General features: G+C 38.6%; 1 protein-coding gene across 1 annotated transcript in view; it reads left to right on the top strand.

The window, feature by feature from the left end:
- Nucleotides 1-14904: 14904 nt before the first annotated feature.
- The window catches only part of clpb (caseinolytic mitochondrial matrix peptidase chaperone subunit B), a 176763-nt gene continuing 165563 nt past the window's right edge, over nt 14905-26104 (top strand). Inside the window, exon 1 of the mRNA XM_028799382.2 lies at nt 14905-15477. Coding sequence (XP_028655215.1) covers nt 15069-15477 — 409 coding nt within the window. The 5' untranslated portion in view covers nt 14905-15068. The remainder of the gene's footprint in view (nt 15478-26104) is intronic.

Raw genomic sequence — 26104 nt, 5'->3', positions numbered from 1 at the left:
CAGCACACGTTTTATTCTTCAGTGGGGAAGCGTTTTCTGTTGCTCCCCACTTCACAGCACAGTACAGTACAGTACACCAAATAATGATACACAGTCCTTTCTCTCTCTTTGTCTTCATCGCCTCCACTCCTCCACCTCCCAACTCTGGTTCATTTCTGTGAGTTTGGTCCAGTCCTTCTATATTGGCCAACCCGGAAGTGCTTCTGCACTTCCATCCACGTGGTCTACAAGCACTTCCGGGTTAGGTGGAAACGTCATGCCACATGTCTCTCCCACAGCAACCCCTGGTAGCACCCATGGTACCCAACAGGGCTGAGATACAGTATCGAACTCCAAGTCTGATGGTGCCCTGTGGGAATCCGGGGCATCACTGTAAACCAGGGGAGCTGCCATCTGGTATTTTGAGGTAGGCAGTGCTCTAAAGCAGCCACCTTGCTCCATCCTTCCATCTTTTGGGCATCTTGGCTGGGTGCCAAGAGGAGTTATGTTACTGTATGAGGGAGTCGAGTGACTGCAGTGAGGTGTGCATATTGATATTGATATTTTTTGGCCTGTAGTTGGTATTCTAGTACTGTCACTAGTCTGAGGGAGACATGTAGAATTTTATAAACAATAAACTTAAACACTGTGAGTTCAAGAGAAATGGCTTCAGTTACAGAAATATGAATAGAGTCTTTATGTTTGATCTATAAAAACACTCTGGCTGGTTCTCACTACTTTTTTATATAGCACCTCACTAAATTTTTGCAGATTTCAGGAGGAGCTACCTGACCAGATTACATTTGTGCTGCTAGCTCTTGCTTTTTTTATTTGCTATAAGTGACTTTTGTGAGTATAAAGCATCATGTAGCAAAATAGGTTCAAATACCTTTTAAGTTCATGACTGTGCAAATGACATCAAATAAATGGTCATGAAAAGTATCATCTCCTAAAGGCTCTTGTCATAAAAATAGTCTGTGGAATTTAGAAGAGAATTGTCTGCAGCATTTGACAAAGGACAATATCAGTCTCACCACATGGGGTCTCTTAACTTCTCAGACACTGGAAGGTCCCCTTTGTAAGATGTGGCTTGTCACAATATGTAGTATTTGGGATTTACAGCATTATTCCCATATCATCCAGAATCTACTAATGAGGTTTAATTTCTGAAACCTTAGGATAAAACATGCTTTAAAAGTCATGAACTCAATATCAATTAACACAACGTCCTCAGATCTGGTTTGTTCACTAAGAGCTGTGAGGGGCCAGAGCCTATCTTAGCAGTAGCATTAGCAATGTAGGAAACAGCCCTGGACAGTAAGTAGCTCAGGCCATTGCAGGGCCCACACTCACAAAAACATACACCCACAAAGAGCCAGTCTGAAGTTGCCAATTCACCTCACCCACTTATCTTGGGGCATCTACAAGGAAAACGTGGAATACTTGGAGGAAACCCCATGCAGATATCATCAATTGGCAATATTTACAAAGACCACGGTCAACCTGAGAATTTTACACATCGCCCAGATCTAATCTGACAATTTATTGTGAATTCAGAACTTTGCTGATTTTTTACTAGCATCAGAAATGTTTCTTGCTGCCAGTTATGCATAATTCCCCTATTTCTGAACTCAAGGATTTGGAATATTTGTAAAAATCACCCTGAAATCTGTAAGACTTTGACCCTAAATAGAAGTGGGAAAAACATGAAGAGGAAGATTATTTGCAAATGGTAATGATCAAACCATTATTATTTACTATTAAAGAAGTGTTGGAATCATTGGATAGAAACATTCTCTCATCAGGATCTCGGATTGTGACTTTGTTTTTGACTTTCTCTTTTACAATTTTAATCTCCTCCATTGTCAACTGGTCATAGTTCGTCAGTTAATGGACAGATATTGATGGTTTCCATTTATGTTTAATCAATTTACAACTTGTTCTCAGTGTGTTTTAACAAATCTGTATGTATAGAATATGTGTACTAGTTCTGTATTTACTAATAAGTATAATCTATACTTGAATTTTAACTGACAAATTATTCACAGCACTCTGTGCCTGCACTCAGTGAACAGCGGCGTGTATCATAAAGTGTTCATAAAATTATTGTTTCGGATTTACAGCACTACCATTTTATGCATCAAAAGCCGTGAATGTGGATGAGGGTTGCTAGGTAACAATCACCTGGAAGTCATGTCAGATGATGTCATCATCATGACAATATATAAGTCAGCAGTACAAAGCTTTCTTTAGCCTAGTTTTGAGATATTTTACATGCAACTTGCAAGTGCTTCTGTTTACGGTCTTTTGGTAGGTAGGTAGGTAGGTAGGTAGGTAGGTAGATAGATAGATAGATAGATAGATAGATAGATAGATAGATAGATAGATAGATAGATAGATAGATAGATAGATAGATAGATAGATAGATAGATAGATAGATAGATAGATAGATAGATAGATAGATAGATAGATAGATACTTTATTAATCCCAAGGGGAAATTCACATACTCCAGCAGCAGCATACTGATCCAAAACAATATTAAATTAAAGATTAATAAAAATGCAGGTAAAAAAGACAATAACTTTGAATAATGTTAACGTTTACCCCCCTGGGGTGGAATTGAAGAGTCGCATAGTGTGGGGGAGGAACAATCTCCTCAATCTGTCAGTGGAGCAGGACAGTGACAGCAGTCTGTTGCTGAAGCTGCTCTTCTGTCTAGAGATGACACTGTTTAGTGGATGCTAACCAGCTTTTCTATTACTGACGACAAGTTCTGGTTAAAGTTTAAAATACTGACAAATGATTTGGGCTGAGATAATAAAATTTCCCTTTGGAAAGGCTTCACTACGTTTCTTCTTATGACCCATATATTCATTTGGCCCTGTCTCTTGCCTTATACCTATCCTTTTGCAGAAAAAACAATACAACTTGTGTGTTATGTGGTAACCAGTAATGGCGCACTGCACGATAATGTGAGGTATAATAATGATAATAATGAGGTTTTTTATGGTGGCTGGAGTGCCAATTCTGCCACCAACCCCCAGGTTTTTCCCTGCAGGTTGGAGGGCATTAGCTTTTGATCTAAACAGGAAATAGTGTTTTTGTTGACAAGCGAGTCAGTCAGTCAACTTTGCATTTTATATATATATATATATATATTTACACCAGTAACGGCACACTGCATGATAACATGCAGTGAATACACTTGACTTGAACATTCACAGTTTTTATCCTCTTTCTCTGTATGTTTATCATTTGTTTGCTCAGCGGTTGATTGCGCTTGCTGCTTCCTGAGCAGCTCTTCTTTTTTCCACTTCAGCGGCCCACTTCTTCTCTTCTTTCGTCTGCATCTTTTTGCGTTAAAACTGATTAAGTTGGTGTTTGTGTTGCAATCACTTAGTACGTTTTCGTTATTTTTTCACTTAAGCTGGCACTTAAGTCTTCAATCTGCCTTAAGAATGATTTAAGATATGAAAAGGTAGGGGAAGTGACGGCGAAGGTAGTAGGAATGAGAACGGCACCTGAATGCATGTGCCACACGGCCACTCTGCTGGCCGCTGCTGAGAGTTGATTCTACAATAAAATAAAATAAAAATAAAAAGAGGAATAACCTTGGAGGTCAATCGTCACCCTGATAGTAGATGTCACTTAGTATATGTGTACCAAATTTCAGGTCAACAGGTCAAACAGTTTGTGAGCTACAGGTGATTTAAAATCCTGGACAGACAAATGGACAGCCATGGTAGTGTATTATATATAAAGACATGTAACAATAAAAAGTGGAAAAATCTAACAGGAGTGAATACTTTTACTTTAATTTCACATTCTATTTTTAGCTTTGAGGTAAGGTAGTTACAGTATTATAGATACGGAAGACAGATGTTTTTGAAGTAAGGTAGTAATACTCCGTGATTATGGCACTGGAGGGTTGAACGTTAATTAGCATGTGCAAGTAAGAATTTTACTGTACTCTGTACTTGAGACATTGATTCTATGAACCTATGAACTTGCGAGTCCTGTGTTCACACACCATCACATAATTATCAGTGTTAAACCCACATTTTCTGCTGTAAAACAGTATTCTTTGAAAAAATTAGAGAAAATAAGTGTGCATTCATCCCTTATCTGGGAGTGTAAATAATCTAAAAACTGTGAAGTCAGATTTAACATATTAAGAAATATTTGTGTTTGCCCCAAGCTTTAACCATCTGGACATAGGAACTGAGTGAATGATGTGAATTTTAGAAGTCCTCTTTGTTTATCAGTGCCTCCATCCGTTTCCAGCTCCTGCTGGACTGAGACCAACGCAACAGTATCTGGTGCCACAGTGTTGTTCAACTGTAACTGAAACTGCAATGCAGACTTGGAGCCACCTTCTGGCAATAAATTGAAATTGCCTGCAGAAATAATCTCAATTATTAGATTTACATGTTCCAAGGAATCATGTCCATTATGTGCTAATTTTTACGAAATGTACAAAATTAAATTTATTTAGATTAACTTTTTAAGCTCAAGGGGAAACTTAGTTGCATGCAGCAGCAGAAGCATAAAAAATAAAGATACAGACTCACAGTGGAAAAAATACAGTTAATCAATAGTTACTGTAGATAAAAAAAGAATAATAAAAGTGTATTGTGCAGGTATAGCAAATTAAAGAGTACAAGTACATAGTGTGGGGGGTGGGAAGGAAACATTGAATTGCAGAAAAAGATTTCCTGAGGTGCTTCTTAGCACACAGTGGAAGAATGAGTCTGTTACTCCAAGATAGCGACTCCTGGAGGGGACGGGGAGAATATTTTCATATTGGCATGCGATTTTGTCACCATTCTCTTTAACACAACTGCTTCCATTGTGTTCTATGATGGAGCAGTTTTTTCTGATATGTTTGTTCAGGCACTGTGCATCTTAAATAAAATTTACTCTAACCGTTTACAACAAGAAATGCAAGCAGTCTGAAGCAATGAAATAGGAGCTAGAGGTCTGAAGGCTAGAAGAACACCATAATGGGCAGGTAGCGCATAGTTTAGTGCACATACACCAACTGGTGGTGTCCCAGTCATGTACAGTGGGTGCCACAGATATACAGTAGCTGCACATGGAGATAAACAAAATTAGAACTTTAGAAAACATTTGAAGAGATTGAGCCATAAAGCCCAACAAAATAACATCAAGTCAGATCTTGAAGGTCCCTAAAATCCTACCCTCTACTACACTGCTTGGTTATTTATTATTTGTGTTTAAGTTTCCAAAGATCAAATTTCTAATATTTATATAAAATTTATCCTTAACAACTTTCCCACCATTTCCCATATTCTTGTTAAACTAATTTTAAAGTAACAGCCTGAATCCACTGTACTAATTCTTTCATAATTTTAAAAACTTCAGTAATGTCACCTCTTCATCTTCATTTGTTTATATTTAATGTGCTGGAATCCTTTTCCTAGTAGATTCATCAGGGATATTCTGAAGTAAGGTGTGCATGGCTTTTGGGTGCCTGGCTGCTTCTTCACATGAGACTCGTGTCAGGAGGTGTAGTGAAAGCTGGATCTGCCTGGAGGGGCCATCTGTTTGTTCCATGCTTGATGAATGTGTTTATGGTGGAGATGGGATTACATCAGGGATCGGCTCTGAGCCCTTTCTTATTTGCAATGGTGATGGACAGGTTGACAGCGCCGATTAGACAGGAGTCCCCGTGGACTATGATGTTTGCAGATGACATCCTTAGCTACTGTATGTGACGCCAAAAGACCAGCACACTAGATCATCCAGGAATGAGAAAATGGCTCACTAGTAAGAGAAGTAGTAATTAGGAAGAAACTGAAAGAGCAGACATCAATGAATTTCAGTCAGCATTCAGTGTGTCTGTTTACTTAATGGGCTTTGCACTCGTATACATATCCTGCTTATGAAATATTATTCTAACATATGCGATACACATTTTATGTGTACTTTTTATACTCATTTATACTTAATTGTAAATATGTTACATTGTTTGCTTTTGTTTTCACTGTTATGCTATACTGTATCAGTCTGTGAGAAAGTATTATTTTAACTCAGAGAAACGCTGAGAAAGTTCAGGTTTCCGGAGTTTTTTGGCAGAAGGGAGGTGATGCTGAACGGTTTATTGTGGTATGGGATCTGCCTCTGATTTCTGTTTTATTCCTGTTTATTCTATTATTTTTTGTAAAATATGTTGTTGATTTTGTTAAAAGATATAATATTTAATTATCTTTATATTACAGTTTCTAATTTCTCTTTATTATTCAATAATTGCCTTTTCTTGTTTTTGTTTTTTGTCTTTTCCCTTGTCTCAGGTACTACTTTCTACTCACCTTTTGATCCTTTCCTAATAGGGTTTGTTAGTCTCTGATTTTTTCATTTGTATTTTTGCTCTGTGATATTTACATTTTTGGCTGAGGCCTTTATCTAAGGTGACTTGCAACATTTATGATACAATTGATTACATTTCTTTTGGTTTTCGAATGACCTACTCATGATCACACAGCATCAGTAGCGGGATTTGATCCCACAACCTTAGAAACTGAAGTCCAAAGCCTTAGCCACTACACCACACTGCCTGCCTGAAATATTTTGCCCATTTTCTTGAGTTTTAAAGTACATATTTGGTTTGCTGTTCTCCTTTTGAGGAAGAATTAGTATTTAGCTTTGTTTTTCTTCCTTATTTTTGGAATATTTGTATCACTTGAATTTTTAGACATTTATCGTATTTTTTTACTTGTTTTTGGGGTTTTCTTTTGCATTTGGATGTTTCTGCTCTTTTGTATCTGTATGCTTCCCATTGGCCATAATATTCATAGCTTTGGACTGAGTTATCATTTTTATGCAGATGATACTCAACTCTATTTCAATGTTAAAGGTGCAACTTTTTTCAAATCACTCTACTGCCATTTTAGTCAACAGTTTGGTCACCTCCCGCCTGGACTATTGCAATTCACTTCTCTTTGGTCTGCCTCAAAAGTTACTACATAAACTTCAACTTGTTCAAAATTCGGCTGCTCGTATAATTACTAAAACACCCTATTCTGATCACATTACACCCGTTATTCAGCAGCTTCATTGGCTGCCAATAAAGTTTAGGGTCAACTACAAAATTTTAGTCCTTACATATAAGGCCATTCATAATCTTGCCCCCACATATCTCTCACAGCTCCTACAAGTCACTAAACCCTCTCGTATGCTCAGATCCTCTTTTTCCATTAACTTAAATAATCCACCAGCACGTCTTGTTACGATGGGATATCGCGCATTTGGCAGATCGGCACCTTCCTTATGGAACTCATTACCTGCTTATCTTAGGAATATGACTACCCTTCACCAATTTCAGGCTAATCTTAAAACTTATCTGTTCAAAATTGCTTATTCATTGTAACTGTTATTGCTGTTTTATCTGATGTTTTATTTGGATTTTAAATTTTCTAGTTATTGAATGTTTATTTTTTAATCTGATTGTACAGTGACCTTGACTTTTTTGAAAGGCGCTTCAAATAAAATGTATTATTATTATTATTAACTTCATCAGAGTTTTCTCAGCTCACAATTTGCCTCAGTGAAATTAAAGCCTGGATAGAGTAGAACTCTTTAAAATTAAATTGCAACAAAACTGAACTCCTGCAAATTGACACCAAAGTGCAACTTAAAGAAATGAGCTCCTTTTCAGTCACTCATGACTAGGGATGGGAATCGAAAACCGGTTCTACCGGTTCCCACTGTTTCAATTCCATGGAATTGTTTGCCATTTTTGCAAACGATTCCCCTATCGATTCCAGTCGCCTCGAATGACGTCACCACGTTGCGTAGCGTCATTTACCCAGCAGGAAACATGGCGCCTAAGCGGCACAAACACTCAAAAGTTTGGTTATACTTTACGAGAAAGGATGACAACAGGGCAACTTGCAATACTTGCAAAGTAGATATTTCATCAAAGGGAGAAAACACTACGAATATGCAAAAGCATTTGCTCACGCGATAATCTTAAATGAATGTCGTGTTTTTGATCCGCTCCGGACTAATGAATCTCAACCCAGCAGCAGCGGTAACGTTTGCACGTCCTCTCCCGTTAATACGGCAGGTAACTAATCCACTAACATTGCATATTATGTTAGCGCGATTTGCCTTATTGCAAAACCTGCTATTACTGTGCATTGCATTTAGATGACCATGACGAGAGAGACAGACAGAGTCTGGCTGGCTTAGATGCTGGCAGTTCTCGCTGCAGTCTACCGGTAGCTTCTCCTTTCACAGAGGCGGGGAAAAGTAAAAATTCCTTCCTGAAAAAGCAGATATGCTTATATTTCTGCAAAAGAATTGTTAATTCTCCATAGTTGATGGTTGCAGAATTGCACAGTGCACAGTTCCATTGGACTTGAGTTGATTGTATTTGTTGCTGGCTGATGTAGTTTTATTTTTGAGTGCTCAGCTCATATATACTTTTAAAAAGGAGAGTGTAAAGGTTACTGGACATTCTTGTGTAATTGCCACAGAATTATTTATGTTATACTTTGTTGTTGCTACAGAAGAATATTTTATTATTATTTTACATTTACAAATTAAGATCTCACTGTTGGGTTTGTAAGGTCATGCTACTCCTAAATTTCTGTCTTGTTCAAAGATAAGATATAAAACAAAGTTCTAAGCTAATCGACCTGTGTGTTCTTCTTTTTTAAAAATAAGAATCGATAGGAGAATCGATAAAGAATCGAATTGTTAAACAGAATCGAAAATGGAATCGGAATCGTGAAAATCTTATCAATTCCCATCCCTACTCATGACGGTGATCTCATCAGACCTTCTTCTAATGCAAGGAATCTTGTGTCACTTTTGATTCCTCCCTTTCTTAATTCACCCACATAAATCACATTAAGAAACTTTCTTACAGTACTTGCTCCTCCGTAACATATCCTGTGTTCGCTCATTCTTCTTCTTTTCTAATGCTGAGAAACCTGTCCGTGCTTTTATCACATACCACATTGATTATTGTAAATCCCTACTGGTAAATTGGATCTTCAAATCTTATATCATATCTCCAGTTAATTCAAAACTCTGCTGCAAGAGTCCTAACACGAACCAGCAACAGCGAGCAAGCAACACCCCTCCTGCTTTGCCTCCATTGGCTCCCTGTGTCTTACAGGATCAAGTATACAATTCTATCAATAACCTACGAACTTTAAATGGCCTTGCACCAGACTACATCAGTGACCTTCTCCATCACTACACTCCTGTTTGCCCACTAAGGTCCTCTGATTCTGGCAATCTTGCTGCACCCCACACTAACCTGCGCTCTATGGGTGACAGGGCCTTCAGCTGTATTGAGTCCAGACCTCCCAAAATTAATTAGATTAGCTGACTCCATTTATTCTTTTATAAAGCAATTTAAAACATAAAACTCATCTGTTCAGGAAGACTTTTACCTTAACATAACTCTCTGCCTCTTCTTTCAGTCTACCTCTCCATCCAGATGATCAGGATAATTTGTGTGCATGCTATATCATAAATTATTTGATTTGTTTAGGCATTTCTTTTAGTACTGAATTTAGTATTATACTCTGGTTTATTCTTTCCTTTATTCTATTTAATGCTTTTCTATATCCTGGATTTATTTGTTTATTGTTCTGTACAGAAACTATTTGTATCATTTTGTTTTAAGCATTTTAAGCATGGGAAAGGTGATATATAAATAAAATGTATTATTATTATTATTATTTTACTTTAATAAAATAAATAAATAATTGTTGTGTTGCTAGGGAGAAGACATTTATACAGTTCCCCTATTCCTAAAAAGTGTGGGTGGCAGGCCAGTGAAGAGTTTCAGGCCTCAATCTTTTTGAAATTTATAGGCCTTTTTTGATTTGCTTGGACCTACATTACACACAACAACATCCATCCATAAGTGAGAGCAGAGTGAGATTCCTGCCATTCAAAAATAGCAGAGAAGTGATTGCAAGCCTGAAAAAAGAAACACAGTGCAGGCAAATACTTCACCTAGGTCTGGCTCCACAGAGTAGCCATCACCCCTGGCAGCCCAACCCCAACTCAAAAGGCAGGCTTATGGCCTGAAGAAACTCCTGCTTTAGACCGTGTAATATATGCATGGCCATGTGTAAAAACTTGCAACAATAAATGCAAATAGTATCTAAAGTCGGTCCAGCAATGGAGATGGAGAAAAAGGCACATTTCCTTGGATACAGAAAAGTACTAAGAAAATGAATGCAGGAATACGGTTATTAACACACATTTGCATTAACCAAAAAATCTGTATTCTTTATACAGGAGTTACAAATTAGAATTTCTGCCATGTGTTCATTATAATCAATGCATGCATGAAATTCATTCCAGTCCACATGTTCCATAGTTTTAGGCTACAGCATATGCTGCTTGGGGATATATCTGCAAGATTCAAATCTGTGAAATCTATCCATGAGCAGTATGTAGATACAAGCACTGAGAAGTAATTAATAAACACAAAGCAAAAAAAAAAAGAGAATAACATAATATAAAGAAATATTTAAAAAGGTAAAAAAAACAAAAAACATACATAAGCCATAACAAAAACAACATTATCTTGCAGTTATAAGAAGGTTCAGTACATACTGACATTTGAAAACCACACCACTGTTGAACCCTGGGTATGCTGCAGCACCATGGCCACTGATCTACGTAATCATGGGACTTTTGAATTGTGGTTCTTTGTAATCTTCTTTGCCTGCTGCTACAACAACAGGATATTCGCCAGTGTACCAGGAGTGCTTCATCTAACACACAGAAAGCAAGAAGATGAGACTGACTGACAGACAGACAGACACCAAAAGCATCCTAACCTCCCTCATTCAATAATGTGGACTGTATTCAGAACAATACTTTAATACATGCTATGTATAGAAACATTTGTTTTGTGATTACTTTTATAGCTGTTGTGGTTATTTTGTCATTGTTATGGCTTTGAGGCAACACTGTAAACAGAGTGACCTTCTGAATGTACATTTTCCACATTGAACTTGGACCCTGGACCCGCCTCTTCCTCCCAGAATGCCTGGAATCTGGAGCTGCCATTTTGGGTAGTCTACCTGAGATGAAAGTCAAGATGACTCGCTTTTTATGTTGTAGACGCGTTTTCTTTTGCAATTCAATTATTCCAATTATACGGGGATGGCAACAAGGTATCCCAAATTTTTGACATTGTTCTTTTATTTTTTATACTGGAAACAAAAATAGTCATAAAAAGCTAAATGGTGTGTGCTTCTGCCTCACGGACCAAGTGCCCTGGTTGGTAATTGTGGCTGTGCGTGTGTGTCAGAAGTGGCCCTGCAATGGACTGGTGTCACGTCTTGGTTTCTGCCTTAATGCTATGATAGGCCCAGCCCCCCATGAGCCTGAACTTGATTAGGATGGATTTACGTATGTATACAATACAGTTTATTTTTGTATAGCCCAAAATCACACAAGACGTGCCGCAATGGGCTTTAACAGGCCCTGCCTCTTGACAGCCCCCCAGCCTTGACTCTCTATGAAGACAAGGAAAAACACCCAAAAAAAACCTAGTAGGGAAAAAATGGAAGAAACCTTGGGAAAGGCAGTTCAAAGAGAGACCCCTTTCCAGGTAGGTTGGGCGTGCAGTGGGTGTCAAAAGAAGGGGGTCAATACAATACAATGCAATACAATACACAGAACAGAATGTATGTTTGTATAAATCTCTCCCTGGGTGCCCTAGCATGATGGCATATTGGCTAATGCTTCTACCTCACAGTGTTTCAAATGTTTCCCTTGTCACTGTCAGTGCCAATTTCTTGTGTAATTAATTTATTGTTTCTTACATGTTAACAAAAAATAATCATCTCCACGCATCACTAAAACATATTGTGGACGCTAGGTGGCACTGTTGCCCCTTAAACCCAACAGACAGATGAATAAGACACAGGGTAAAAGCACTCACAAGTACTGTATTTTACTGTATTTCCTTTTTCCTTCTTTTTCATTGCTTCCAAGCACCACAGCCACAGTAAATAAGCAAATAAATCAGCACAATTCTCTCCAATAATTCCAATTCTCTCTTCCACACCTCCCAACTCTGGCTGGTTTGCTGGGTTTCCAGCAGTCCTTTAAATAGTCCTTGACCCGGGTCAGCTGGAGAATTCAGGTTTTTAATCACCCTGGAAGTACTTTGGGGCTTCCGTTGTCATAATCCATTAGTAGTTCCAGGCTAGGTGAGAATTTGTTCTCCCATTATCTTCCCACAGTGTCCCCTGGCTGCACCTACTGTACCCAGCAGGGCTGTGTTGCCGAACTCCAAGTCCCATAGTGCCCTGCGGGCATCCGGTGCACCGCTGCAGTCCAGGGAAGCTGCCATCTTGCGTCTTGGGGGAGGCAGTGTCCTTGAAAAGCTGCCTTCGCCCATCCTTCCACCACAGGGATGTCCCGGCCAGGATGAGCTGCCAGCCATCTCTTACAATATATATTAGTCTACACATCACCAAACTATATGCAGCATGGTAATTAGTGACACTTGTCTTGATGCTACATGCTGCATAGTGCGCACTGTACAATATGTGCATGAACATGTCACTTTGTGAGATGCCATTTTTTCAAAGTTTGTGCTAGTGGTAATCTTTTTGCATTGCATTTTTTTGGCACTGAGTTATTCACTGATACCAGAAGAGGCTTTAGATGAACTAGAAGAACAACGGACGATACTGCAATTTGCTTGAGAAACTGTTGGCCACTTAGTTGGTTTGAGGCACCGGAATGGTCTTAAGCAAGTTTTAAAGGTAATCAGAAGCCAAACTTTGGACTTGTATCTAGCTTCATGTATCTGTTACTGTGTGTTGAAAAAGTCTTTTCTCATTTGAATCTGATGAAGACTAAGCAGACAAACTGGCTGTGTTGCTTGTGACACTGTAGCCAACAGACTGAGAGCAAATTAGGCCATCAAATATTAAGGTGCATGCTGCTTCTTTTTCTTCTTCTTTTGGCTGCTCTCGTTAGAGCTTGCCACAGTGGATCATCTTCTTCCATATCTTCCTGTCTTCTGCATCTTGTTCTGTGACACCCATCACCTGCATGTCCTCTCTCATCACATCCATAAACCTTCTCTTAGGCCTTCCTCTTTTCTGGCAGCACTATCCTTGGCATCCTTCTCCCAATAAACCCAGCATCTCTCCTCTGCACATGTCCAAACCAACGCAATCTCGCCTCTCTGACTTTTTCTCCCAACCGTCCAACTTGAGCTGACCCTCTAATGTACTCATTTCTAATCCTATCCATCCTCGTCACACCCAGTGCAAATCTTAGCATCTTTAACTCTGCCACCTCCAGCTCAGTCTCCTGCTTTCTAGTCAGTGCCACCGTCTCCAACGCATAAATACCAAAATCTGTCATCAAGGATCGTTAAAAAACAATGGTGCCATAAACAACGTTGTGAGAAACTGGAAAAGAACAAACAGGAAAATTATGCTTAAGTTGTTGACTTGAGTAAGGACTGGTACTAAAAAATGTTCTGCTCCTAAGCCTGAGTTTTCCACTTACTGCTTATCAGTTACACTCTTAAAAAGACTGGCTCTTTAATGACCCTTTACTTGGTTGTGTGGCTCCTCATAGAACCACTACTGTACTTGACAAAAAGCCATTTCATTCTGGGAAGGGGACTTTGAATATTTAATTGGTCCTTTGGGCTTTGAAAATGTTGCTAACATGTGGGCAAAATGTAAATCTTTAATGTACTGTATAGTAGGTAACTGTAAGCAATGTTCTTTTTAATTCGTATTTTCTAAATAACCACAGTTAATTGCTGCCACTTCTTTATTCCTTCGTTACATCCATTTTCTATTCTCATGATAACTTCATACTACTGAATACTAAATGTGTTACTGACAACAGTTGACAATAACTTCTAATATCACTACAACACCCTTCAGGACACAATAGATCAATAGAACCCAAACTCAGTCTGTGATATTATATGTAGAAATAATCCTTTTAAAATCATAAACCTGTCGGTATTTTGCAAATCTGCTTCCATCTATTGATAATTGTTTATGGAGCCTTTTACAGGCCTAAATATATAAAGGTTCTTTTGTTATCCAAAAATGGACCGAGGGGTTCTGCATGTCAAGTTACTGGAAGACAAGTTTGATGGCTTTATTAAAATTTAACGGCAGTTTCCCTTAACTGCCATCATCTCCAAATGCTTTCTTCCCATTTGATTACCGTATGTTATACCCGAATTACATAAATGTTATTTATTTATTTATGAATTGCAAAAGTGCAATACATACATAAAATTCATAGTACTGTACAACAATACAGCAAAGTATAATTGTCATACCTAAACAATTTTGTAATTAAACAGAGCACACAAAAAGAAGAGAAAGAAGAAGGAAGAAAAGAGAGTTAAGGGGTCCCTTCATATAATTTAAAATCAATAACTGCAATTTTTTCCCAGATTTCTTTTCCATATATTTTAATAATTTACAGTACAATGTAAATTCTTTGATAAAAAAACAATAATGAAGGTTTAGTTTGGATATATTTACACTTGTGAATAAAGCATTTTCCAAAAATAAGGAGGACATTCGACAAACACTGAAGTTTCTTCTCCCTCATTAGAATCCCAAAGATTGCATCATTTCTGGTAAAAGGGGAAAGTCAGGGAATTTATGGATGAAAGCAATCTAATAAATCATTCCAAAATATATTACTAAAACGGCACGAGAAAAACAGACGGTATGTGTAGTTTCAATGTCCACAACACAAAATGTATAGTTATTATGACCAATGTTAAGTCCAGAACGACAGAACTTTAGCTATAGCTGTTTACCTTAACAGCCGGTCGTGATAGTGAACCGCTTCTGGGAGTTGTAGTTCACATACATCATCTCCCTTCTCCGGTCTTCTTAGTGGGCGGTGCCATATGAAACTACATCTCCCATGTTACAATTCGTCTTACGGCATGTAAGTTAATTGGGTTATTTGTTTCCACGTTGGTTTCTGATATTTAGAAAGCCTAAATAACGCTAAAGCTTTTCATGGTACTTGAAACTTCATCAGCTTATAAGCTTTAACTTTATTTTTTCAAGCAATGCAAAGCATGTGGATGTCGGCAGCCGGGAGACAGCTGCTTAATCGGTGTTCCTTGTACTTGGATGTAGGCCTGGCGCATCCGAGGACTAAACGTTACACTTTCCGGGTAGCAAGCAGTGTAACCGGCAAGCGTGAAGCGCAGTGTGCTATATTCTCATCGAACGAGCAAGCTGTCACATCTGGAGTATCATTTTTTCCGCAAGGACAACCATGTGGGATTATTGAGAAAGAGCGCGGCAGTGTATTTCTGCAATGCACGAAGGCGGACACTGAAGGGCGCTGGAAGCATAAGCATTACGATCATTGGCAGCAATGGCGAACGGGCGCCGCTAGAGGAGGGGCCTGGGCGGCGAGTTTGTCTCTAATTGGAGTGGCTTGCTGTCTGAAAAAGGAGTCGGACGTCAAAGGTAAACAATGCACTTTAAACCTTCGGGCTTTGCTGAATACGTCAGTTAAAATGGTGAATAGCTTTATCTTGTTGGTTGGCATTCTTTAGATAGATAGATAGATAGATACTTTATTAATCCCGATGGGAAATTCACAAATTCACAAAAACTTTATCAGCAGTCATAATTTCTGCCTATGAAATCAGGACAGTCAAACTGCCCAGAGGAGTCGAGGTGGCCACAAGTATTGCAGTTTGACAATCGTTGACTACTTAGAGCTCGTTGTCCAGTTCCTCTATTGTTACCTATTTTAGGAACATAAAATGTCCTCTAAAATATCAGCACTTATATTTTTGATACCACAGGACTGTTGCTCATTAGTGTTGTTCTTTACTTGTGTGCTAACAGGGCAAGTTGCATGCAGTGATAAGACGCATTTTTGAATGCCTTCTACTTATTCAGTTTGTTGTTAACATTTGTGATATCAGTAATCGGCTGTTTTATTGGCAATATATCGAAAAATCTGGTATGACTCAACCTTCAGAAAATAAAAATCAATGATTTAAAAAAGAACAGATAAACCTTTAAAAATATGTCTTAAAAGTCGAAATGAGGGACTCAAGTAAAAATGGGGATTATGATACAGGTTTGTGCATCTGTTGTGCAAAAAATGTGCAGCATTTAAAATTTCACTGGATTCTGTTGGCTTAAAGCCTGCAATTAAATTGCATTAAAGTGTTATTTTATGAAGTTAGTTGATTACCCTTTGTCAAACATACAGCCTCCTCACACCAGCATTATTTCATATTTCATTGTGCTGCAGTGCTAACTTTTTAATTTATTGAACTGGAAGTTCTTGCTATTGAGCCTTTCACTATCAATTGTAATATCTGTCCATTTTCAGACCTGCATAATTCAGTTTAATACTACATGGGGCTGGAGCCTGTCCTGGTAACAAGTTTCAAAGCAGGAATCAGTCTTGTACAGGCCAATCACAGGACTGCCATTCTACAGTAATCTATATATCTGTCACGCAATTACTCATAAACCACTGGATCTACAACCTTGATGTTGGTTTTAATTGAAAGCTGTGAGACTTCTGAACTCTTAGAGACCCTCAGAGACCCTCCCCAATGGACGTCACGCAGAAGTGCGACTGCCACGTCTGTTGAAGGTTGCATGTCCGTCATTGAGGCAACTGCAGATTAGCAGTGCTACAGAAACAACTACAAGCTGACCGCTGCCATGTACAAAATGACGGTCGCCCGATGGTTGATGAAGGAGACGTTATAACTTGGTCACTGACCTGGCACAGATCCTGCCTGTTTGCTGTGTCTGTGTATAGTGGAATGGTAGATCCCGCTGCAATTAATAATCTTGCTGTTCATGTTTCAAGTTGAATAAAGCTGGTTTTGCTAAAGTACAGAGACTCAGCTTTGTCTTTTGGGTACAAGACGTCAACTCACACGTCACAAGTTTATGACATGATGCACACTTGTGAAGTAAAAAAATGTGGCCAGCAGCAACATCTGTAAAGCTTTCGCTGTTTGTGCTTTCTTGATCAGTTTTCCGTAGGAAAGAAACAAAGTTTTAAAAAAACAGCAACGATATCTGCTGAGCATGAGCCTGAAAAATGACAGTTCCTGCCTCTGAACTGCATAGGCAGACTGATCAAGAAGGTGACATCATTGCTGGGCATGAAGCAAATTACAGAAGCAGATTACATGACAGTAACAGGAAGAGTGCAGCTTCGGCTACTGCTGTCCATGAAGCACGTGTGGCAATGCAGCCTGCTGGTATGTCTGGAGGTTTTCAACGTAAAACAAAATAAATAAACACTAATGAGTAGTAACAGCTAGAGTGTTTGGTTTCTGTATGTTTTTGTGAAACTGGGTAAACTGTAGTGTTTGTTAGATGGGATAGCTGATGCAGCATTTAAATTCATCAGACTCACTATCCATGTATCACATACACAACTGTGGTCTGTGGTTGTACCATCCGAGGCAGATAAACAGATTTTTTTTTCTCCTCCCTCTCTCTTTCTTTCTGTTGCATCATCACCCTTTCATCTGGAAAGCAAAGTCTGGCAAATTAGTTTTCTCAGAGGTTTCAAATTCAACAGCGTCTGGTCAATATATTTTACCACTATTATGTCATCAGGCATTAAAACTACTGAGGAAGCTGCATGTGAAATTTTGGCATAAGTTACATTTTATACTTAAAGGACAGTGCGTGAAAATTTTAAAAGATGTTGACAGCTGTTCACTTACCTGTCTAAAAGAGAAATGAACCACAATTTTCAATGTGGTTTTGTATTTTTATTGTTAATGCTTAATTTAAGCTCCAAGGTTTGTATGTTGATGCTGTGAAATTAAGTGTATTCAGCATCATCAAGAAGCAGGGCACTGAGCTTTTACGACCAAAGATTCTTTGCCCAGATTAAAAAAGTAACAATATCATGTGGCCCATAGGGAGTGTAGTAGCACCCCAAACTCCAGACAATTGCATAGTCAACGATTTCCCGTACAAGCAAATGCTTTTATTAACATAATTAACTTTACAAGGTTTCTTTCTTTCGGGCGGAGTGGTGGCTCTGAGGCTAGGAATCTGCACTAGCAATCGGAAGGTTGCCGGTTCGAATCCCGTAAATGCCAATAGGGACTCTGCTCTGTTGGGCCCTTCAGCAAGGTCCTTAACCTGCAATTGCTGAGCGCTTTGAGTAGTGAGAAAAGCGCTATATAAATGCAAAGAATTATTTCTTCTCAACTACATATTACAATACGTCTTGTTAATCTTGTACCCTTAACTCCTCAGAGCAAGCTTTGTTCTTCCTTTGCACCCAACACCAGCTCCCTCAGGAGAAGTGGAGCAGTCTCCTTTATACTGGACCCGGGAGAACTTCAGGTGTCACCATGTTGCATCCAGGAAGCACTTCCGAGTCACGTGGAACTTCCCTAAACTGGAGACACCACCACCCACCTGCTCCCCCTGGTGGTTACCATGCAACCAAGCACGGCTGCTCATTGGAACTACAACTCCCATGCAGCCCTGCAGGTGTGTACATGGAAGACCCAAAAGAGTTTTTCCCATAACCTATTGTCTATGGGGGAGGAGCAATCAAAGATTTCAAGCTCTGGTTTTTGACGGATCTCAATGTTTTAGGGTCCCTTGATACAGAAAACATCGATATCTCGATGATGGGCCTGTGTGTGTCACAGTTTCTTGAGGACGGTCAAGAGCTAAACAGCTGGATGGAAAAATACCAAACTCTAAACTTAAACCTGTTATGAGATTGCAATATGCTGATTAGTTTTTTTGAGCCAAATCATGCAAGAGAAGGAGCCACTCTAGAGGAATCCTCAAATGAATTTTTGATAATATCTTGAGAATTATGGCAAATACAGTGATTCTGGAATTAATTATGAATTCTTCTCATCAATTGCTATCATAGTGAGCTATTTTATGATCAGAAAGATCAGCATCAGAGCAGTAAATAATTACAGAAATGTTATAGAATAGTCCAGATAACTTGATTCCTAGGAAGCAAAGCCAACTGATGCTCAAATCCGAATTTTTTATTATAGTGACCGTTTCATTGCAAATCAGTCATGATGGCTGATCATTTCTGAATGATGGCATTATACAGTGTGAGGTTTGTAAACTCTTATGGGACTCCCCCAATGGGACAACATGCCGAAGAGCATCAGGAAGTGCGATTGCCGCTTCTATGGAAGACTGCTTATCTGTTGCCGGGACAACCATAGGCTCCCAGCTCTGCATCGGCTCACAGCAAAAGCAAATCTGAGCCAACTGCAGTCGCACTATAAGCGCCTGCCGTCGATGGGTGATGCAGGGAACAGTATTACTTGGCCACAGCCCTGCCTAATTGCTGTGTCTGTGAATAGGAAAGTAGTAGATCCCGCTACAATAAATAACCGTGCTGTTCCTGTTTCAAGCGGAATAAAGTTGGTTTTGCTAAAGTACTGAGACTTAGCCTCATGTTTTAGGGTGCAAGACAGGGACTCGCACGTTACAGCAGATGTTCTTTTTAGTCCATTGGTCACTGAAATGACAGACCTCAGTAAGGCCATTGAACTGAACTGGTCGTACCTGCAGTACTTACTTGTGACTGAAGATGAGATTCCATTCTTTTTTATACCATTCACTACCATTTTTGGAATGAACATATGGAGCAGCTTATTTTGTAGAATAGTGACAGGTACAAATGAGAATGTTTAGAAAATGGATGGATGCAGTAGTTCAACAGACAAGTGTAAACATGTTCATTACATTTGGATTGATGTGAAGCATCCATTAATTTATTGTGGTTATATATGGTACCGTGATACAAATGACAGCAAAATGTATCATTTTTTAACTCATTCAAAGACATGGTACAAGTTAAAGTGATCACAACTCGGGTCATTTCACTATTAAAGCAAACACAAGGTGTGTATTTTTATTTCTGATCTACTTCAGAATGGGGTAAATGTAGCAATAATTAAAGCCTTTCTTTGCCTAGAGTTAAACCAAGAGGGATTAATCGATAATGGATATGATACCTGCACTCCTGACCAGACATTGAAGTCTATGTCCATACCGCTGTCTGCACATGTCGCCTAAGTAGCAGAACTTTCTCTAAAGCAACTCAATTGCTGATATCAACATTTACAATTAGTGTGTGAGAGGGTTCACAATTTTGATGTACTACCTTATAGCACACACAATGTTTTTCATAGGTTTTATTGTTTGCACCTCAGGAACGATTTAATTTAATTTTCCGGTTTACTGTTTGTGCAATGGGAATTGTGGGTCCCTTCCCAGACATGAAACCAACCTATATTTCACTAATTTTCTTTTGATTTTTTTTTCCACTTGTACCACTTTTATCACCTGTTATAAAAGCTTAATCGGTCAAGATGATATACTATCCAATTGTACTTTATTTTGTGTACTGGAATACTTTTCCATTTACAATCATAGTGTTGACCAGTCAACTACAGTACCTTACACTGCCTTCAAGATTTCCAACATCAATGCAGTTGAGCACAATGCTTTTCCCATTGTGAAAGAAACAGACACACAACAAAGGTTTGGGGCAGCCACCCATATAGTTTCCCTTGCTGCAAAAGGCTTTAAAGTAGAGTACAATGTGTACTGGTTAGAATCCAAAACAGAACTGTTTAAGAATGGAGGATGAGGGGTTTTTATAGCTGGATCACAGAAAGTGACGTCCTTGGGGCCGGGACAGGAAGGATTTCTCGTGTTTGGTCTGCGTAGAAAAAAGAGAGTGGTTCACTGCACCCCACTGCCCCCTGGCCTGACGTGGAATTGTCGTTTCCTGGTCCCTTTGGTTGACTCCCAAGTGCACATATGTGACACCATTTTAGTTTTTTCTACACTTTTTCTGCCTCCATATAGCACAGTCTTCCTATTTTCTCACATCTTATTCAGAAAAAAGTCCTTCTTACAAATGTCCTTACTCTCATTACTATCAGTACATGCAATCCTTAACACATTTCTCTTTATATTCTAAATCTGCAGCTCACTGGCAAACACTTTCTTGCAAATGCTTTTCTGGCATTAATAGAAGTGAATATCTCTTAATTATAAAAAAAAATCTTGTGGGAGGGAATGACTAGGAGACGATACGTGATCTTCACGTTAAGATCACGGAAGACAAATAAAAGACCAAAAGAGAATGGCCACGGAGCATCTCGCGGGGATATAGAACATGAGATTCTTGCAAGACACACCCTACTTACAAGCAAGCAACAGAGCACGGCCAGCAAAAAAAATCAGTAGTGTAAAGGCACACAGCACACACAGATACAGGGGTCTCAGTGCATATAAAGCGTATAAAGGACAATACGTTATAATGAAACGTCAACAACTAAAAGATCGCATTAGCGCAAACAAAAGGAAATTAATCATCAGGACCAGGTGTAATTGAAAAAATAGCAGGACAAAGTGAGGTCAGAAATAAAAGGCAAAGAGTAGAAAACAAAAGTCTTTTCGCATTCGCATCATTCAATGCACAAAACATAGATTTACACAATAATGGAATATACGCTATGAGAATCTGTGGTCCCGCAACAGTTAAAGCAACGACAAGTTTAATTTCAAAGAAAACACAATTCGGTCAGGTGTATATTTATGATCACGGAGAAGCAATCACAACGCGAGCAGCAGAGACACGAAGTGGCAAAAAGGACAGCGGCTGTATAGGCTTTAAAATGATCGAAGGGCAGCGCAACAGCACCAGCCCCCTACCCCTTCACAACGCGAGCAGCATTATACGTCCTGCAAGAAAAAGATTTAACCACGCCCGGGGCCGGAAATAAAGGACAATTATTGTTTTTACAATGTCACGCGAGACAGGGCAGTGAGCCATCATTTAAAACAAGTCCACATACATCTAACCTAGCATTTGTTGGATTGCTTTATATAAAGACCAAAGAATATTTTCAGAAAATTATTGATAATATTATAAAGATATGAACACTAAAAATTAATACAGATTGCATCAAGTTTGTTTGCATGTTCTAGTAAACACCACTGTTTAATAATAATAAGTAAACTTAAGTTTGAAACAGATACACACAAATAAGATAAGAGTAAATAACAGAAAAGATACAACAATCTATTACAATCATGTAAAATGCTGTGTAAAAGATAGTAGAAGACTTTTGAATGTAAAGAGGTAGGAAATTCTATAATGTGAGAGTGGTACTGCAAAATGATTGAGCAGCCAGTAACAAGTAACTCCTCAATCACAGGCCACACATTTGGACATGGTGTGTAATAATATCAAATGATAGAAAAATAGGATCACTGTCATGCAGAACTTTAATAAATGTATGCAAAAGAAGCTTATTAGGTATACATATTAATGTGTAGCTAGTGTGAGGACACGAGATAAGCAGTTGAGTGAGTTAAAATTCTAATTGCAGGAATCTTACACAGGTTGTAATCTATTTAGTACTTTGTTTGAGGCATCAAAAAGCAAAACATTTTAGCAGTCAACGTGAGAAGTCACAAAAGTATTTCAGGAGCCTCATTATGAGAAGGTGTAATTCTCAAAATAGGAAAGAAAACATCTGGTACATTCTTAACATGAGTCCCACACTCGGTCTGAAATGGCACCCAGGTTTGCTGACTTCTGAAGGAGGAGAAGATGGAGCAGCCATTGCTGTCAGTACTAACGTTTCAAACATTTTTAAGAACCAGTCTTAGATCATAATGAGCAAGACCACTGGCTTGTCTCCATTAAGCTTTAAACAGTTTTAATCCCGCCAAAAGCTAATATGAATCGTATAGTCACAAATAGGCTAAGTGTAGTTACAAACCAGCACAAAATGCAATCTTGGTCCATACTATCTAATGATCCTAGACAAAGGGGGAAGTTAAATAACAAATGACATTGGGCCATGTACTAGAATAAGCCCTGTAGATCACTTTGTGTAAGAGGGCTAGGTGAAAATGTATCACTGTTAGTACATACAAACTGCTGCCTTTCAACAGGATTTTACCCTGTCACAGGTTCTTCTGTAAACCTTTTAAATGTCTCAAGGTTTTGAATAAGCACTTCAAAGTTCAAAAGTCAGCGAAAAATACAGCAGTTACAAATACAGAATAATTAGTGTTAGCAACAACTATAAGAAGATCATTCACAACCTTCACCCGGTTAGTTTCTGTGTTGTGCTTCACCTTTAAACAGGTCTAAGGTTAAATCATCTAGAACATTTGCATGTATGAAATTATGATGGAAGAGTATATGCCAGGACTTTAGCTAAGAGTGGAAGGTTGAGAATCATTTTTAAATAGAACAGCTGTCATGGTTAAGACCTTGCATTTTTATAATCAGTGTAACAGTTGTCATTTTACAGTTGGTTCATTATTAGATTTCAGAGACATATAAATGACATGCTAAATAAATAACAATACTATTTCAGTACACATGACAGGCATACAAGCCTTGGTTAAAGCAGTAGGATTTGGGTCCAGTTATTATGGAGTACACTGGGCTCTGTCTCTGGTCTCTGTTTTCTTTTGTTAAATGTGTTTATCTTATTATTCTTTTTGAATTTTGATTTTTCTGTGGTCATGGTTTTGTTAAGCCTTGCTGAGTTTTTTCACATTTGTGTTTAGGGTTGTATATTTTGAAACTTTTCAATTTATGTTAATTCTTCTAGTTGTTAATCTTACTTTATGTTAAACCTAAAGTGGTGGCATCCCCACTGCACATCCACTCAATTTTTTTATTTTTAATAAATTTGCAAAAACCTCAAGTAAACTTTTGTCACGTTGTCATTATGGGGTGTTGTGTGTAGAATTCTGAGGAAAAAAATGAATTTAATCCATTTTTGAATAAGGCTGTAACATAACAAAATGTGGAAAAAGTGATGCGCTGTGAATACTTTCCGGATGCACTGTATGTGATCAATATGCTGCTAAATATTTTACATCATTTTCTCTGTGGTAACCAGCTTTTTCAGTTGAAAAGCATTATCTCCTGCCTTAATGTTCATTTTTGTTTGTATGTTTTGCGTTTCATGAAGTCGCTTGGCACTACATCAGCATTGGTTAGATATTGCAGGCCAACAACTATACTAAACAGTCTAATGTCATTGTGCTTTCTCACCTTTCAACTCTCGATTACTAACTGCCTGAAGAAGGGGCCCGAGTTGCCTCGTAAGCTTGTATATTGTAATCTTTTTAGTTAGCCAATAAAAGGTGTCTTTTTGCCTGACTTCTCATTCACATTTCAACCCTTAAATTAGTTTTGCCTGAAAACAAAGGATAAAGGGTGTCTTTTATATGTAGTTTCAGGATGCCCTTTGCATACATCACACTACATTCTCTGACTTTGTTGAGATACTGTCCTTTCCCTGAGGCCATTGCTTCTTTGGGCAAAAATATCCTCCATATTTAATCTACTAAAAAAAGTTCTTCCAGTTGAAAAGTTATTTTTCTGTTAATTATAATTCTATATGTAATTATAATTATTTTCACTTGTAACTGGTTTATTTTTATTTCCTTTACAAAGTATGTGTTAATTATTACTTATGTCACAGCAAATGATAATTAACTTTTGGCATTCTTACCCTTGCTGTCCCAATATAGACTTGCTGCACAATTTTGTTATATTGCACAATAGCATGTGTGTGCATACAGACCCATTAACCAAAAGCAGCAAAGAGAGGTCAAGTGTAAAATTCTCATGAGTGGATGATGTACATGATGAAGAGGTGCACTTCAAATATTTTTTGCATGTCTTCTTTTTGCTTTGATGACCTGTTGCATCATATTCAGCCCTGCGCTCACAACCACTGCTGACATCTTTATATATAATCTTCATTTGGATCTTGATCTTTGTTTGTCCGCGAATTCACTGCCTTGTGTGGTGTTCCTGCTGTGTTCAGTAGAGGGCAGTAGTGATGGAGGAGGAGAGGAAGTGAGGGGGAGGATCGTTGGATGAGGTTGGAGTGTGGTGATTAAAGAGGATTGAACTAAAGGAGACTACGTGCTGTTTGTACTGGCTGAATACACAACACCTTGGTTGTTACTTTTGTTTACAAACACTGTCGATAGCACTCTTTGTGTTTAGATGTGGCGTCAACACCGTGCTTTGTGTTTAGATCTGGTGTCGACACCTGCTTTGTTGTCGAGACTGTGGTTTTTTGTGTTTCTATCGACCGTCGTTGGCAGCACTTTGTCCAAATCGAATGTTCACCCACTTCTTGGAGTCGGCGGTCAGAGTATATAAGTCGGGCACACTTCTGTGATTTTCCATCAGTTGGCGTTTGGAGTTCAAGAAAGAAGCATTGGTTCTTCCTTACTCTTTGGATTGCCACAAAGCAACCTGCGAGATTGGAGAAAGGTTGAGAAGAGATTGTGAGAGGAAACGACAGCGTCATGAAAACGAGACGGACTGTGAACGGAGAGAAGCAGAAATGCTCCTCCACCACCACATAATTACTGTTCGGACAGTGATTCCGAGTAGGCCGTTCCTATCGAATCAATGTCCAAGGGTTTTGTTTTGTAATTTTGTTTCCCTTATAAAAAAATCATAATGCTGTACGACGAAGGGCCCAGTTCACGACTGGCAGCCGCGTTTAAACAGGGAGCCCTTCACAGACAACTTTAACACGCGCAACGTAGTTGGGCGCACATGGCTAGTTTCATGTATAAACCAGACTTGAGATGCTGATTATGGCAGTCTGGCATGCTATAAGGAGCTGTCTGTAAAAGTGACACCAAAGTTTAGATTCACCTCACCGGTGGTGCAGTGGTAGTGCTGCTGCTTTGTAGTAAGGAGATTGTGGGTTTGCTTCCTGGGTTCTCCCTGTGTGGAGAGCACTTTGAGTAGTGAGAAAAGCGCTATATAAATGTAAAGAATTATTATTATTATTATTAGATTGTACATTAAGAACTGAGTCTTTTGTTTTTATCAAATTGTTTTTAAGAAGGAAAATATTGCATGTACTAAAGATCCGAAACATCTGGTAGTCAGCCGAAATTTGTGAGTCTGTAGTTTGGTTGTCTGGAATTAAAAACTGGTATTCCCAGCACCTGGGCTATGGTTCATAGTTTGACTGAAGTTTCTTGTGTAAATAACTAATAATATTACAAATGTAGAATAAGA

Source organism: Erpetoichthys calabaricus, chromosome 4 (assembly GCF_900747795.2).
Source record: "Erpetoichthys calabaricus chromosome 4, fErpCal1.3, whole genome shotgun sequence".
Lineage (NCBI taxonomy): Eukaryota > Metazoa > Chordata > Cladistia > Polypteriformes > Polypteridae > Erpetoichthys > Erpetoichthys calabaricus.
This window is presented reverse-complemented; position numbering and strand designations above follow the sequence as displayed.